A 16,889-nucleotide genomic window follows, 5' to 3' on the forward strand; every position below is an offset into this window, starting at 1 on the left:
TTGCACATGAAGGGCAGATGTATTCAAGGGCAATGGACACAAAAGGAATTGCGCCTTCTCATCAACCAAAAGGAAATGCTGGCAGTGATACATTCAATCGAGGCCTTCGAACATTTCCTGCATCAAGGTCACCTGCTAATAAAGACAGACAATACCACAGTTATGTGGTACATAAACAAGCAAGAAGGTACCCATTCCTACCCTCTTTGCAGGCTGGCAATGAATCTTTGGGAACTTTCTCTAAAACTCAATATACAGCTGCATTCCCAGTTCGTACCAGGAAAGGACAATGTACTGGCGGACAGCCTAAGCAGAAACAACATGGATCCACACGAATGGATGTTGCATCCAGACATTTTTCTTCAGATAGCACAAGCATGGGGAAGGCCGGACATAGATCTTTTTGCCTCCCCCCCACAACCATCAACTAAAGAAATTCTGCACAAGGACATACCATCCTCAAGCATGCAAAGTGGACGCCCTATCCTTCAGTTGGAAGGCTCTATCAGTATATGCATTCCCACCTCTTCCGTTAATGACCAAGGTCTTACTGAAGATCAGGACAGAGCAACCAAAAGTTATTCTGATAGCTCCGGACTGGCCAAGACAACACTGGTACCCACTGTTAAAGAGCATGGCACGCACGAAACCGTGGCCCCTACCACAATGGCCACTTCTTCTGACACAGCACAATTACAAAACTCTGCACTCCAGTCTAAAAACCTTGCAGCTGACAGCCTGGAAAATACCTTGACTCCTCGCCAGGATAAACTATCCAAGAGGGTAAAGGATATCATCATGGAAGCTCGGCAGCCTTCCACAAGAAAGGCATATTCAGCAAAATGGAAAAGATTTCGAACCTGGAGCACCGCAAAGGGTCAGGATCCAACAGTGATGAGCATTCCACATATCCTTGAATACTTGGCTGAAATGCTCCATAATGGCCTTTTTTATTCATCCATAAAAATTCATGCTTCAGCTATTTCAGCAGAGTACAACACTGATCCACCTGTATTTTCTCATCCTCTGCTAAGGCAGTTTCTAAGAGGGATAAAAAACATCAACCCTCCAAGGAGACCACCAGTGCCTACATGGGACCTTAACTTCATGTTGGAAAAATTAACTCTACCTCCCTTTGAACCAGCAGCATCTTCAGAACTGCAATTCCTGTCTAGAAAGACTGCCTTCCTTCTGGCCATAACCTCAGCAAGAAGAGTATCCGAGTTACAAGCCCTCATGGCAGTACAACCATTTCTCATTTTCCATAAAGGACAGAGTCTCTTTGAGAACCAATCCTTCATTCATGCCAAAGGTGGTATCCAGGGTTTCACTGAACCAAGCTATCCACCTGCCTACTTTCTTTCCAGATCCACAAAATAAAGGAGAGAAACTTCTGCATACCCTGGCCATTCACAGACAGTTGCACTACTACTTGGACAGAACTAAGCCTTACAGAAAAACTGACCAACTGTTTGTAGCATATGCTGCTGGTGTACAAGGAAAAGCAATTTCCAAACAAACAATTTCAAAATGGATAGGAAATTGCATTCGATTCTGTTACTCTTTTCATGGAAAAGCTGTGCCAGCTAACATCAGACCTCATTCCACCAGAGCAACAGCCACCTCTACAGCCTTCTTAAGAGGGGTGGCTACAAAGGACAGTTTAGACGCTGCTACATGGAGCTCTGTGCATACATTTTCCAAGCATTACAACTTACCCTTATATTCCAGATCCAGAGCAGGCTTTGCTACTGCAGTCCTGCAGGGCATGTTAGCTACACCATCCTTTTCTTAGGTCCTACCTCCCCCAGCTTGGCTATGGTATTCTACCCATATGTAAGGACTGCAGATGCATCCTTGAAGGACATAGTACAGTTTTGTACCTACCATAAATGTAGATGTCCGATAGGTATGCATCTGCAGTCAGATTTTCCCTCCCTCCTACCCCTCAGTGGTACTCTTTGGGTACCTATCCCTCATTTTAGCTAGCTGGGGTTATCTTTGATGGTGTATTTGTTTTTATTGTTGTGCATGATTGGAATTTATTCATTTCTCCAAAATTTAGCCTTCTTTAGAGGGCACCTGGCATCTGGGGCAAGAAAAACTGAGGAAGATGGTGTCGGCTGACGCTTTTATACCCCAGGCGCTCTGACGTCGGGGAAAGGGGCGACATCAGCCGACGCCGGACCCAGACTTTGGAATCCGGCCGACTGAAGGGCTGCCTGAGGCAGGACAACCCATATGTAAGGACTGCAGATGCATACCTATCGGACATCTACATTTATGGTAGGTACAAAACTGTACTTTACCCTCCCTCCAGCCCCCTGACTTCTATTGTCTATATTTCTATTCTTGTTTACTATGCGTAAAGCTTTTTGGTGTATTTGCTTTTTTGTTGGAGGCGTAGCCTTGTATATAATTGCTTCCCATTATGGCGGCACCTGAGATCTGGGGCAAGAAAAACTGATGTAATGGTGTCGGCTGCATGCTTTATACCCCTGACTACCTGACGTCATGGAAGATGAGACAGCATCCGACACAGGACCCAAGACTTTGATAATCAGGCCAACTAAGAGCTACTGCAAGCAGATAACCCAAATGTGATGACTGCAACAGTGAATACACTCTACATTTATGGTAAGTGTGCACAACTGTACTTTTGTTGCATTTGACACTGTATCAGTTCCATTTATAGGGCAGTGCAGGCACACTGCAGGTGATCACAAGTGATTAGGTCATTGTTTTCGGGCCTGTCATACTGAGACCACCTTTAAAATAGTTAGCGTTGAACTTCTGGCTGGAAATCAACATCTGATTTCTCAGAAGCATTTGACAGTGTGGATGGGTCTTGGCATCCTAACTGAGCAGTTATGATCTTGCTGTGGTATTTCTTCTAGTCAACTGTGTCAGTTTGCCTTCTACCTTTGTGTCCATTTTACCTTCAGGAATGTGGCATACCATAGGGTTTAGTTGTGGGTCTGCTACTTTTCACTTTGTTTAGGACTCCTGGGGACTTTTTAGAAGGAGGTGATTGGCTTACCATTGCTGTGCTGATAATATTTTAACTTTTATCTTTTCTTCCTGTAGGAACATATGCTCTGTATTCCTTAGTTTATTCCCAGGGTACCATTTGTTTTTGCTTACTGTTAATTCATTGAAGCTGGCCACATCCAAAACTGAAATTTTGATTCATATTTTAATTTTCTGTCAGCAGTTGGCTGGTATTTGTGACGTATGTGTTTTTCTTGATAATATGCTGATATTTAGAGAGCAGATGGCTGCTGTAGTAAAAACAGCTTGTTTCCATCTGAGAGTTTGTGCCATGACTAAGCACTTAATATCTCCTGCAGATTTTTCTGTTATCTATTCCTAATTTTCTCTTGCTTTGATTTAGTGCCCTTTACCTTGGGCTTTCCATCACTGAGAGTAATTGGTTGCAATTAGTACAAGTCTGTGCAACATAGTTGTTTACCACTACAAATTATTACTAGCATATCACCCATTCTTTTGAAGGATTCCTGACATCTAAAATAATTCAACAATTTAGAAACCTTAGAGCAGGAAGCTCAACATCAAAAGCCACTAATGTTGAAAACCACTTAAAAAGCCTATTAAAAAAAAAAAAAACATCTCTAAACTAAATATGTAATAAGCAAAAAATGCTTTTTTTTTTGTTAGGGAACATGCTCCCCTAAACACCCCTGTAATCCCAAGCCGTACTTAACTGCAGTAACTCTATGGTCAAACAGCTGTGGGCAAAGTATGAACATTCTTTGACAGTAACACATGTCCTAAAAGACAAACCACACCCCTGTATCTAACTCTTCTGAGTAAGCTCAGTATAATCAAGAATTATATAGCAAATACATTGTATGTGTATATTCAGAGGTTTGACAGCTGTTCTAGTGGCTTTTACTGAATCTGCATTTGCATTAGTGGATCGATGGTACTGATTTCTGTTGTAATGCAGTCAGCTAAGTGACATGCTCTTCTGTGTCATTACGCAATAACTAAGTAACATGCTCCACTGTGGAGGCTGCAGTGTCTTGTGGTACTCATCTCTATTATAATGTCGTTAACTAAATGACATGCTCCCCTGTGTTGGTTGCAGTATCTCACTGTACTCGTCTCTATTATAATGCAGTTAACTAAATGACATGCTCCCTTGGGGAGGCTTCAGTGTCTCATTTTACCCGTCTCTATTATAATGTCGTTAACTAAATGACATGCTCCCCTGTGGAGGTTGCACTGTTTCGCTGTACTCGTCTCTATTATAATATAGTTAACTAAATGACATGCTCCCCTGGGGAGGCTTCAGTGGCTTGCTGTTAAGTTCTGTGTAGTAATTACAATGTTAGTACTGCATTTTCTATAGCAGCACGACACGAGGCCCTGTTAACTGATAGAGTTAATTATTCCTTGATGACTGCTACAGACTTTGTGCTTTGCATCCATGTGACTGCTGGTATTTCCTGTGGAGTGACTTAGGATGGTTCATAGGATGGTACTCTGCTATTGGCCCTTTACTCTGCTATTGGCCCTAAGGCCTATACAATTCTAGCCATAACAATTCCCTGCTATTTCTTCCCACAATATTTACTTCCCTGGACCCCTGTCTAGCAGGGCGACTGACGTGATCCCCGGAGTGAATTTCCTATCTCCCATCCCACTTGAATCGCCTGATGTACAATGTTTTGCACACTGGGATGTGCAGCTCTGGAGTTTGCTTTTCTGATAGTTTAGACGGTGTTTCACAATGGCCACATTGAAGGGCTCCCTAAAATCATAACTGGTATGGAGCAGTTTCTCTGAAAACCCAGACAAACTTGTTTTACTTTTGCCTTAATCTGCTTTTGTTGTCTGTCATTTTTTATGTACATGTTTTAAGGCTTTTTTATATGTAAGCAGTGCATAGTTAGTAAGGACTTAAATATGACTTTAAACCAACTGTCCTTGACATTGAAATCCATGTATATGCAGTTGAAGCAAGTATCTTGCCACAGTTGCAGAAGAACTGAGGACTTTATTATAGTGGCCCTTTACTAAGGGTTGAGTGAGTTCCAGTCTGGAGACCTGCTGAGGGTGCCAGATGAGCGAACTTTGGTACTGACTGAAACTATCCTGAATGAATCTGTACAATACCATTCTTTTATTCTGCATTCTGTGATCAGGGAAAATATCTCCTTCACTCTATGGATGCATGTAGACAGCTCTGGTATTATGCCGACAGGACTCAGACCATCCACTGAGAAGACCAGATTTTTCATTACTTTGCCAAAGGTTGAGAAGTGAAAGCACTGTGAAAATAATGTATTTTCCAGTGACTTTTCAATTGTATCACCTTTTGTTACAACAGGTTTAAGTGCATGCAGTCTGTATATAAGGTATGTTGTATTAGAGCTGCTCTAACTCCACGGTTTTTAGCACTGCTAGTTCAGATGATAATTGCACTAGGGCTGTTTGGTCACCTTTGTAGAGCACTGCTAGCTGGACATAATTTCTGTCCAGGTTTTCTTTTGAGTCCTTAGTAGTCAAGAGTATGTCTTCATAGGGCAGCCACTCGGAAGAGTAAACTTATCCTGTCTGTCCTGTCAGCTGTTGCAGACAAACTGCTTCTTCATTATCCAATAAAGTTACAGGTGCTTACTTTAATGCTAGATTGGTGAGTAGAAGCCCTTTTGCAGGAAACCAGCCTAACTACATTTCCCTGCTTAGTAGTTTACAAAAAGCTTTCCCTTGATTCTGAGCTGAAAAGGGGCAAGCAGGAATGCTGTATTTTGAAATTGGGGGGTGAGGATGTAGAATTAGCAGCCTGGAAAAGTTTCACATACCACTCCGTACAGATGGCCCTGACATCCTTCCATTTCACTGTTGCAGTATTCATTACAATAGGTTATCCTCTGACAAGGGCATAAAGGTGACGTCCAGATGTACCATCCTCAGAACTTCTTTGCCACGAGTCCGAACACCATCTCTTGATTGTTGGTTTGAATGTCTGTTCCGTTGCTGGTTCACCAAGCCATTTCAGATAAGTGCAAAGCTGGGGTTTTTTTGATCTTATCTTTTTCTTTTTGTATTGTTGCTTGTGGAGTTTCATGTCATCCAGGAAGGGTAGATGCCAGTATGGGAGGGAGACAGATTCCCCATAAAGACTGTCACAAGCAGTACTTATTTTGTCTCGGCACTTCTTACAACCATATGGCCTGTTCAGTTTATCAGCCTTTGTTCCTATGATACTCCGTAGTCGGCTTTCTTCCTTGGTCTTGTATTTGGAGAGTCAGTGTCTTACGTTTTTAATTAAAGACACTATGGAAGGAACTTTTTGCTCCGAGCAACAGCCAATCATGAAGAAGAAGGCCAGGAAGTCTTGGTCTGATTCTTCTGCTGTGCAGTCTCCACTGGGCATCTCTTCCCTAGGCAAGTGAAAGCCTGGAGGTTTGCCCGACTCTGGTATGACTGTTTCGGAGGCCAGCTTGGCTCCAACCTTGTGCATGTCCTTGAAAGCCTTGCAGATGTCCACTTTGGACGTACAGGGGAACTGCGGCTGATTATTTCTGAGGGGCCTAGGGGTGTTCCTCAAATTCTGGTCAGGGAGGAAGTTCCATCTACTATTTTTGAGTACCATCCAGTGTCTGTGCCTTCTAAGTTTTGGAAGGCAGACGTCCTCTTGAAGAAAAAGCAAAAGACTAACCATATTTCTCCAGCTCCTAAGGACCCGCAGAGTGAATGGCAGAATTTTACTCGGGGGCTGTTTAATGCTTTGATGGCTTTGAAACCTCCTCCTCCTGGGGTCTCTGTTCCATCCCACTCCTTGGTCCTCCACTCCCTTTAAAAGACCCAGGAAACAGGATTCCTCTGAGGAGGAGGTGGATTCAGATTAGAAGTCCCTTGCTATTCATCTCAGATTCCCTCTCCTTTAGATTGTGGGTCTGAGGAAGAGGAATCTACTAGTCCTGACATTCCTTTCAAGGAAATTTCTTTTGGGGACACAATCTATAGAATGATGGAGTTTTTTTAAATGGGATTGTGCCCAGGTTTCTGAGGTACAAAAGATGTGCTACGAGCTCCTGCAAATGGACTCTCCTTTATCTTCTGCTGTTCTTCCTATTTTGGCTGCTTTGTTGGATGCTTTTTCTACTGCATCTAAGGCTCCTGATTCCCAGCTCCCCCCCCCCAAGAAACCTGATAGGTTTTGAAGGGTGCCTGAGGACTGTACATTTCTATATAGGTGCCCTTCTGCTGACCCATCTGTGGTTTCTGACAAGCCATCTACTAAGTTACTTCCTTCTGATAAAGATGGCAGAACTATGGAAAAACTAGGTAAGAAGGTTTATACCTTTGCTACTTTAGCCTTTAGGGCTATCAATTATCAGACCCATATATCCAGGTACATTTTGGCTCTTCTTTGCTAGGCTTGTCAGGTAATTTCTGATCTCCCAGATTCTGAAGGGAAGACTTCTGCTCTTTCTCTGTTAGGGACTTTGCCCCAGGTGGCTCGCCATTCCATTAAGTGCAGTTATGATGCAGCAGATTCTTCTTCAAAGGCTGCTGCCTTTGGGTCTATGATGAAGAGCTATTCCTGGCTTTAGCTTCAACCTTTGCCTGATGATATTGAGGCTAATTTGATGGATGCTCCACTGGACAACAAACACTTCTTTAGTAAAGCTGCTGCTGATCTGTTTAAGTTGCTTCAGGAGAGGGTCAAGGCCTTGCAGGAATTTAAACATGTTTTTGTTTCTACTATGCCTAAATTTCAGAGAAATTACCCTAAAAAGCCAGCATTTGTTCGGAGGCAGTCTTGACCCCCCCCCCCAAGCGTAAGAAGGGTAGGAAGTGGGTTCCTCCTGCTAAAGGTACCCAAACTTCTGCATCACAGAAGTCTCCTTTTCCTGTCAAATCAGGTGCTGTCTGACTATCCTGATCTTCTCAGCCACATTCCTGTTTGCCTTTCCCTTTCTCTTACTGTTTGGTAAAGATTACTCAGGATTCCTATGTTCAGTCCATTATCGCCTAGTGTATTTCATGGTCTTGAAATCTGTTTCCCCTTTTATGGGCATTCCTCATACCCAACAGGAGCAGTTGCCTTTCTTTCCAGGGGTGCTTCTGGATCTGTTGACTCAGGAAACTATTCAGGAAGTTCCAGTTTCCCAGAGGAGGAAGGGGTTTTACTCCAGAATGTTTTTGCTCAGGAAAGAGGGCACTTGGAGGCCTATTCTGGACCTGTCTCATCTAAACACTTTTCTGAAGGTCCCCTCTGTTTGTATGTTGTTCCTTCAGACTTTGTTCCCTCTTCTGCTACCTCAGGCTTATCTGGTGTCTCTAGCCCTTAAGGATGCTTATCTTCATATCCCGATCCATCCCCTTTTCAGAAAGTTTTTACATTTCTGTGTTGCTTCCTGGCATTTTCAGTTCTTTGCTTTGCCTTTTGTCCTTTCTTCTGCCCCAAAGGATATTCATTAATGCCTTGCTCCTGTGATTGGTTTTTGCAGGCTAAAGGGGATCCAAGTCTTTCCCCTACTTGGATGATCTCCTGTGTCAGGCATCTTCTCCAGAAACTTTGTTGCAAAATCTTCATTTTGCATTCTGTCTTCTGCAGAGCTTGGGGTTCACTATGAATTTCAAAAAGTCCATTCTGACTCCTTCTCAGGATCATGTCTTTCTGGGGTGCAGGATTCAGACTGTTCCTATGCTAGCATCCCTGCCTCCTCCCAAGGCCCTAACTCTCATTTCCTTTTTTCAGTCCTTCCTTCCTTCGACCTCAGTAACAGGAAGTGAATTTCTGAGAGTTCTGGGGTTCATTTTGGGTTCTACCTCCCTTTTGCTAAACTCCACATGAGAGAACTTCAGTGGTTTCTAAAGTCAGTTTGGCTTCAGCATTCTCATCCCCTTGAATTTTTAGTTCATGTTTAAATTCTTGCCTCGTGGTTTTGGCGTCTTTTCAGACTTGCTAGTTGTTGCTGAAGCACCTACCAAGGGGAGAAAACGCTGAGAGAAGAAAAGGAGCCACTTTTGTGATTTTAAGTATTTTCTTCTGATTTTTTGTTAAGTTTTACTGCTTTGCCACCTATTTTTTGGCATTTTCCGGCTTGCTAAAGTTTATATCTGTAACAGTAACAGTACTTGGAACACATCTAGAGCCTGTTTACTGCATTTCCTGTGTTGCACTTAATTTAAAATCGTTTTTTCTCTAAAACTGCATTTTACCTGATTTTGACCTAGCACTCAAGTGTGGGGTCATTTATTGCACTGTTGTGATTATTTTGCTGCTTGTGTATCTCTGCTACTTTTAAACTACAACAAAAAGAAAAAAAAAAAAAAAATCTTGCTTTTTTCCCACTTTCTGAAAGTTAAGAAAGTTCAGTTACAGATTTGCTGTTCTGAACTGTTTGGAAGTTTCTAGAAGGCCAGTGCTTGCTTGGCCTAAAGGGAAGTCTCTGTGTTCACCAGTGGGAGTGGTTAACACTGAACAGCCTGCCTGTCCCTGGAGGAGTGGTTACTACCTAGAAGCTGTAGTTTTATTGGCCATTTTGGGTCAATTCTAAACTCCTTGATCTCTCTCTCTTAAAACCCTACAACTGTCTTTTTGTGCGGTTTTGCGCACTGAGCAGCGTCGGGCAGCACCGCCTAAACAGGTTTAAACTATTCCAGGCTCCACAAAGCCTGCTCTTCACTTTTTCCCTTAGAACTGTTCAAACTCTCAAAGTAATCACTCTGTTCTCTTTCTAAAGCCCTGCACTTGCTCAGCTCTTATAAGGAAACACTAACTAACTAAAGCACTACACCCTCCTTGACTTCTCATAAGTATTAGGCTCCCGATTGGTCCTTCCTGATCAAGTGAAAAATCAGTTCTCTCCCCTAATCTGATCAGTAAAAAAACAGTTCCCTATACTAATCTGGTATGTCCAAGGGTCAGTTTCAAGGTTACTCTCCAGTCCAGCTGGTGAATCTGGGAATTTTGAGGCAATGTTACAATTGCCTTATGTACACAGACAACCCTCTCCTCCTTCCAACAAACTCTAATACATGTGAGAGATGCAGTTACACAGCCAAACTGGAGGCAGAGCTCTCACAACCCAAGACTGGCACAGTCAGTCAGGAGGAAAAGGTAACCATCCACACCACAAATCCAGTCTCACACAGACCTATTGCATCTGCATACCCAACACATAAACACACAAAAACATACTCGGAGGCTCTAAATAAAAATCTGCCTAAACAGCAAAGACCTCCTAAGCAGGTATCCAAGCAACATCCACCCCTCAACAATACCCACGAATCACATATCTCACAAAATCAGTGTGCCTCACAGTCACAGCCCTTAAGGCCAAACAACACACCAAATACACTTGTTATAGGGGACTCTATTGTCTGGCACACTGACGTCCAGCTCACCAGACTGAACAAGGAGAAAGTCACTGTAAGCTGCCTGTCGGGTGCCAGGATCCGCCACATAATGCAAGCACTCAGGTCACTCCAAAGCAAGTACAAGTATGACTCCGTCATTGTCCATGCTGGTGTGAATGACCTGAGACGTACCTCCCTGGACTACATGAAAAGAGACATAGAGGAGCTCTCTGACCATGTAGCCCAGGCTGGTATGACCCTGGCCTTGAGTAGCATCTTGCCCTCACCAAGAATGATGCCACAGTATAAAGACAAAATGATCAGTTTCAACAATTGGCTAAAGTGTTGGTGTCATTCAAAGTGGATCCAGTGTCTGTCTGCCTGGGATGACATGCTCGACAAGCCACATTGCTTCGCTAGGGACGGCTTGCACCTGTCACCCTTAGGCTTTTGTATACTGGCCAAGGCTCTTACCACCCCTATAGTGCCTTTTTTAGGCAAGGCTCAAAGGACAAACCCACCTCCATAGACAACCCAAGGATAAAAAAAACTAAAGGTAATGCTACGGAGAAAATCGATGTCTGTGCAGTAACAGAAACCTGGTTCAAGGCTCCTGAGAGCATCCCAGCACTACCAGGTTATAACTCATACCATGCGTTTCGGCCCGAAGCACAAAAGGAGGGGGAGTATCTATATTCATCAAAGATACCTACACCTCCATGTTAGTGGCACTGCACGAAGCATCGGAAACCATCCATGTGCAACTAACAGCAGGCAAAACTGCCTTTCAGTTTGTAGCCTGCTACAGAACACCCTCCCTGTTACAGGAACCCCACTTGGCATTCCTGGGAACACTGGAGAATATGAAGGTCTCTCCAAACACTATGTTATTGGGTGACTTCAACTACCCAAGCATTGACTGGGAAAACTACTCAAGCCCAAACACCCTCGCCCAATGGTTCCTTGAATTTATAAACTCTAACGCAATGGAACAACTGGTCACCACTTCCACAAGAGGGAACAACATATTGGACCTGGTCATCACCAACATGGGGACTCTATGTTCCACACCAGAGGTAAACTCCTCATTGGTAAGATCAGACCATAAACAAATTTCCCTGGACGTCCATATCCCGTCCCCACCCCCAGCCAAGGAAATTACTGTAAAGAATTTCTCAAAAGCCAACTTTGCACTTCTCAAGACTGAGGTGGAATCCTTCAAAGCCCCTGCCAGAGGATAATACAGCCCAATCCGGAGAATCCTTTACAAATGCATTCTATGAGCACCTGCAGGAATGCATGGATCGTGCTATCCCTAATAAGACTCACTCCTCCAAAAACAGGAGACCGGTCTGGTGGACCCCGGCCATAAATAAGCTATACAACAGAAGGAGGAAGCTACTACATGACAGAGCAAAATCCCAAAAAGGGAAGGCATCTCTGATCAGTATTAGCAAGAAACTTTGATCCCTCATAAAATCATCAAAGGCCAGCTTCGAAAGAAAAATTGCCCTAAACACTAAAGATAATCACAAGGCCTTCTTTAGTTATGTCAGGAACATGGGCGGAAACTCCCAGATATGCTCTGAATTGTTGCATAACGGTACAAAATATACCGAACCTACAGACATAGCCAACATCCTGGCAGACAGATTCAGCGCAAACTTCTCCCCCCCTTCCCCCCCAAAGGAGCAAATGCCTATCCCAACTGAATGTAACCTCCCTGACATCACAGATGCACAGGTGAAAGCTGCCCTCTCCAAAGCAAAAAACACAGCATCTATGGGACCAGATGGTGTCCCAGGCTGTGTCTTACACGAGCTCCAAGAAGAACTGAACCCTCACATTAAGTCACTGTCACTGTTCAAACTTAGCCTTACTACAGGATATGTACCCAAAGAATGGCGTACAGCTAACAGTGGTCCCACTCCACAAAGGTGGTGCCACAACGGACCCTGGAAACTATCGCCCCATAAGCCTGACTAGTCTGGTCTGTAAAGCTATGGAGCATATTATCATGGAACTCGTGAACAAAGACATTGGGAGCCTCCAGACACTGGACCCTACCCAATTCGGTTTTGTTAAGGGCAGATCTTGCCTCTTAAACCTAGTTGATTTCTTTGAAACAGTTACCAAAGCCATAGATGAGGGTAAGGTAGTCCACACAGCCTACCTGGACCTCACAAAAGCCTTCGACACAATACCCCACTCGGGCATCATAAATAAGCTTACCAGCTTAAATATCAACCCCTATATCACAAGATGGGTTGCAAACTGGCTCAGAGATGGAACCCACATGGTCAGAATCGCAGGTGCCATGTCCGAATCCAAACCAGTTACAAGTGGCGTCCCACAGGGCTCAGTCCTGGGACCTCTCTTGTTCGGTATATACTTCTCTGAGGTTCAGGCTAACACGGGGGGGGATTATGGCTGACAAAGTTCGCAGATGACTGCAAACTGGGGGCTATAATCGAATCTCCAGCTGACACAAGCATCCTCCAAAAGGGTCTCACAGAGACGGATGCTTGGTGCCAGAGCCACGGCCTCAAGCTAAATGCCAATTAGTGCATAGTCATCCCCTTTGGGAAAAACAAGGTGCCCACAAATTACCACATAGGTGGTAATCCATTAAGTACGGAAGAAGTAATTAGAGATTTGGGGACCAACGTAGATAGTAATCTCTCCTTTGATAATCACGTTGCCAAAGTGGTTAGAAAGGCCTTCTATATAGCCCACCTTATCACAAAAGGGTTCGCATCTAGATCAAGAGAGGTCATTGTGCCCCTCTACTAGTCACTCATCAGGCCCATAATTGAATACAATGCCCCTTTTGGGATGTACCTTACCCGACACCTGCAGCAACTGGAGAGACCCCAAAAGTACCTCACCAAGAGGATCATGGGCTACAAACAGATGTCCTATGCAGCTCGACTAAAGAAACTCCAGCTCTACTCAGTTGCTTACCGCCTACTCAGAGGCGATCTGTGCCTGACGTACAAAGCCATGTCAAACCCAGAATTAATGGACATGCTCCACCTCAGAAAATCCAAGTCCCTTAGAGCTACACGCTCCAGGGATCTAAACCTCAGCACAAAAATAAATAGGACATGCTGGAGGGACAGATTCATTTCCCAGAGGCTCCCCTCACTCTGGAATAGAATCCCAATTCATGTTAGACATAGCCCCTCGCTGACCCTCTTCAAGCGAAATTTGGACGCGTGGATGGGAAATCGCAAATGCACCCCTGGGATCTCTTCTTTGTCCCTGCTAGACAGAGGCACAGTAAACTAATCTTAAAAGGGTACCTTCTGTGACCTACTTTACAGAGGCACAGTAGGCTAATCTAATAGGGAGGTGGAAGCCAATACACTCTGGCTAGGCTTATAAATGCCCTAGGGCAGATAGCCTAGTATCTACCTATGAAGCAGGAATTTCAGAGGTGGATTCAGCAGTTGACTCTCAATCCAGGGCTCCTTTTTCATCCTCCTCTTCCCTCTCGGGTAACTGTTCACAGGTGCTTCAGATGTGGGATGGGAAACAGCTTTTGGCTCCCTAAAGGTGCAGGAAGGCTGGTTGCCTTATCAACAGAAAGACCACATCAACTTCAAGGAAATGAGAGCTCTTCTGCTGGCTATTCAGGCCTTTCATCCTCTTTTTTTTTTCTCCCCAGGACCTCTCAAGGTGTTTACAAAACAATACCACATTGATGTGGTGTGTCAACAAATGGGGGGGGGGGGGTCTTAACTTCTTTGCCAGTTGGCACTCCTAGTGTGGGAACTAGCTATCCAATATCAAATGAGTCTTCAGGCAGTTTACATTCCTTCAGGTCAAAACATTGTGGCAGACTCTCTGAGCAGGTCCATAACTCAATCCCATGAATGGATGCTTCACAGGGATGTGTTTCTGGACATTGCCCACCAGTGGGGTATTCCTTTGCCTCTCCTGTGAGCAAACAACCTCCTCTCTTTTGTGCCAGAGTCCCAGGTTCTCTGGTTTGGACGTTGGACGTCCTGTCTTTTTCTTGTAAGGGAATGTTTCTTTATCTCTTTCCTCCCCTTCCACTCATTTCAAAAGTCCTGTTCAAAATACAACAGGATGCTCCAAAAAATCTTGTTGGTGACTCCCTTTTGGCCGAGGCAGTATTGGTTCCCTCTTCTTCTGTATTAAGTCGAGGGCAATCATCACAAGTTACCTCACATGGTGGACCTTCTCACGCAAGACAAGGGATCTCTCATCCATCCCCACCTGTCTGCTCTTCAACTGACACTGTGGGCAATAGGATTTTGATTCCACCTAGACACCTTTTTTCTGAGGATGTGCTTTGGGTCCTGCAGCAGACCAGGAAACCCACTACTAGGAAATCCTACTTATCCAAATGGAAGAGGTTTTCTGTTTGGTGTCTTTCTCATAACCTGGATCCACTTTCTCTGGGTTTGCTATGGTTCTGTCTTATCTGTGTGAACTGCTCAATGCTGGGTTGGCTTATTCTTCTTTTAAGGCCCACTTCTCAACGATCTCTGCTTGTCTTTATCACCTCCTTTAGCTTCTAGATTTGAAGCTAAACAATTTCTTAAAGGCATTCTTCATATTAGGCCTCCCAGGAAGCCTGCTCCTCCTCCCTGAGATCTTAATTTAATTTTAGAAAAATTGACCCTGGCTTCTTTTGAGCCTGCTGCGTATACAGGTGTCAGGGTGTCCCTTCGTACTAATCCTTCTTTTATGACTTAGGTGGTGAATGAGTTGTCTCTCAGTCTACTCACTTGCCCACTTTTTTCCCTTATCCACAGTCTGTTTGTGAGAAGGTGCCACGTACATCGAATGTGCATAGGCAATTCAAATATTATTTGGATAAGACTTAAGACTTTTCGTAAATCTGATCAACTCTTTGTTTCCTTTCATCCTAGGTCTTTAGGATTGGCTGTGTCCAAGCAAACTATTTCTTCTTGGATTTCTAAAGCCATTTCTTTTTGTTGTTCCTTTCATGATAAGAGACTTCCTTCTTTTGTTAATGCTCATTCCAGTTGTGACTTCTTCTGGTGCTTTTTAAAAGGGTTTGGATACTAACTCTATTCCTGAGGCAGCTACTTGGACTTCTGTGTATACGTTTACCAAGCACTACAAGTTAGATGGAACTTCCAGAGAGATCTGATTTTGTTAGGGCCATCCTTCATGGGTTCTTTGAGAGCTCTGCTGGTCCTTCTTCTTCCCCTTCTCCTTCCTGAGCTTTGGCACTCTTCCGATTGTAATGAATACTGCAACAATGAAATGGAAGGACATAGTACAGTTGTGTAAGACCTTTCCATAACGGTATATGTCCTTTTCTTCACTGTTGCAGTTTTCACTTCCTTCTTCCTCCCCTTGGTTCTTTTTCTCTTCTGGATGTACTGATTCCCTCTTTTCTGCTTGGACTGGTGTTCCTACCGGGGCTCTCAGTTTTGAGGGTGGTACATCCAGACATCACCCTTATGCTCTACACTATGCAAGGAGCATACGTGTGACATACGGTGTACCTTAAAGCAACCTAAAGACTTTGGTATACTGGCTGGACATTGTGCCGCCCTTGGCAGGGGTCAATATTGTAATGAATACTGCTGTTATGGTAATATCTTACACTACTGTACTTTCTCATAGTTCTATTGTTATAGTAACTGTCATTAAATTTCATTTGTCTCATTCAAAGACATTTTTTTTTGTGCACTTTCTGTCTGCTGTCTCCTCCTCTCCCCAAATATCAGCTGATCATCGGTTCTGTCTTAGCCAGTTGGCTTATTCATTCCTCCTTTACCTTGAGTGAGAGCTCATGAGGGAGTGGTGGTCATCATTTAAGTTATCCATTAAGGGTTAAGGGTTTCCTTATTTTTAGCCCCCCCCCCCCACATATGCTCAGTAACACACTTCACGTTTAAGGGTGTGCCAATCCTGTCAAGACTACTATGCCCCACCATAAGAGCACACATGTGGTCTCTGGTCGACACAAGGAACTTTGCGATACTACTGTACACCTATGCACCCCCAAAAGCGGTGATCCAACAATGCAGCATCACTCCTTCCTGCACCCTGCCAGGTCCAGCTGGTAACCAGGCCACTAACCGAGCTCTGGTTGCCTTGGTTATAGCTGGGGGCGTATCCTTCTATGCCAGCAGAACTATCTACATAGAAATGTTTTTGGAAGATGGTTTATTTGCATGGAACTGAAAAATCATAATGTTTTCTGTAATCTGGGTTAACGTTCAACTTACTGCAGACTAATGTCTTGGAAGGTGTGCAGACATGAGCAGCACAAAATGAAATTGTGTGGTAAATTAAATGGATGATGCTGTTTAATTGAGAACTTAAGTATGTGTCCAAGTTGTTGAGATTACCAAATTGCTGTAAAAGTTATATTTGCAGATGACTTTGAAGGAGCTTTCCACAGACTGACTAGTTTTCTTGTTTCTCTTAGGTTTGTACCGTATATTGGAATTGTAACAATTCTTATGAATGACTATCCAAAGTTTAAGGTAGGAATGCCATAATCTTTACTTAGAAAACATTACAAATGTCAC

General features: G+C 43.8%; 1 protein-coding gene across 1 annotated transcript in view; it reads left to right on the forward strand.

The window, feature by feature from the left end:
• SEC11A (SEC11 homolog A, signal peptidase complex subunit) overlaps positions 1–16,889 on the forward strand; it is a 234,123-nt gene that overhangs the window by 180,310 nt on the left and 36,924 nt on the right. The window contains exon 5 of the mRNA XM_044077838.1: positions 16,787–16,844. Coding sequence (XP_043933773.1) covers positions 16,787–16,844 — 58 coding nt within the window. The remainder of the gene's footprint in view (positions 1–16,786; positions 16,845–16,889) is intronic.

The sequence above is a fragment of the Protopterus annectens genome, chromosome 7.part0 (genome assembly GCF_019279795.1).
Source record: "Protopterus annectens isolate FY-2018-M chromosome 7.part0, PAN1.0, whole genome shotgun sequence".
Classification (NCBI taxonomy): Eukaryota; Metazoa; Chordata; order Ceratodontiformes; family Protopteridae; genus Protopterus; species Protopterus annectens.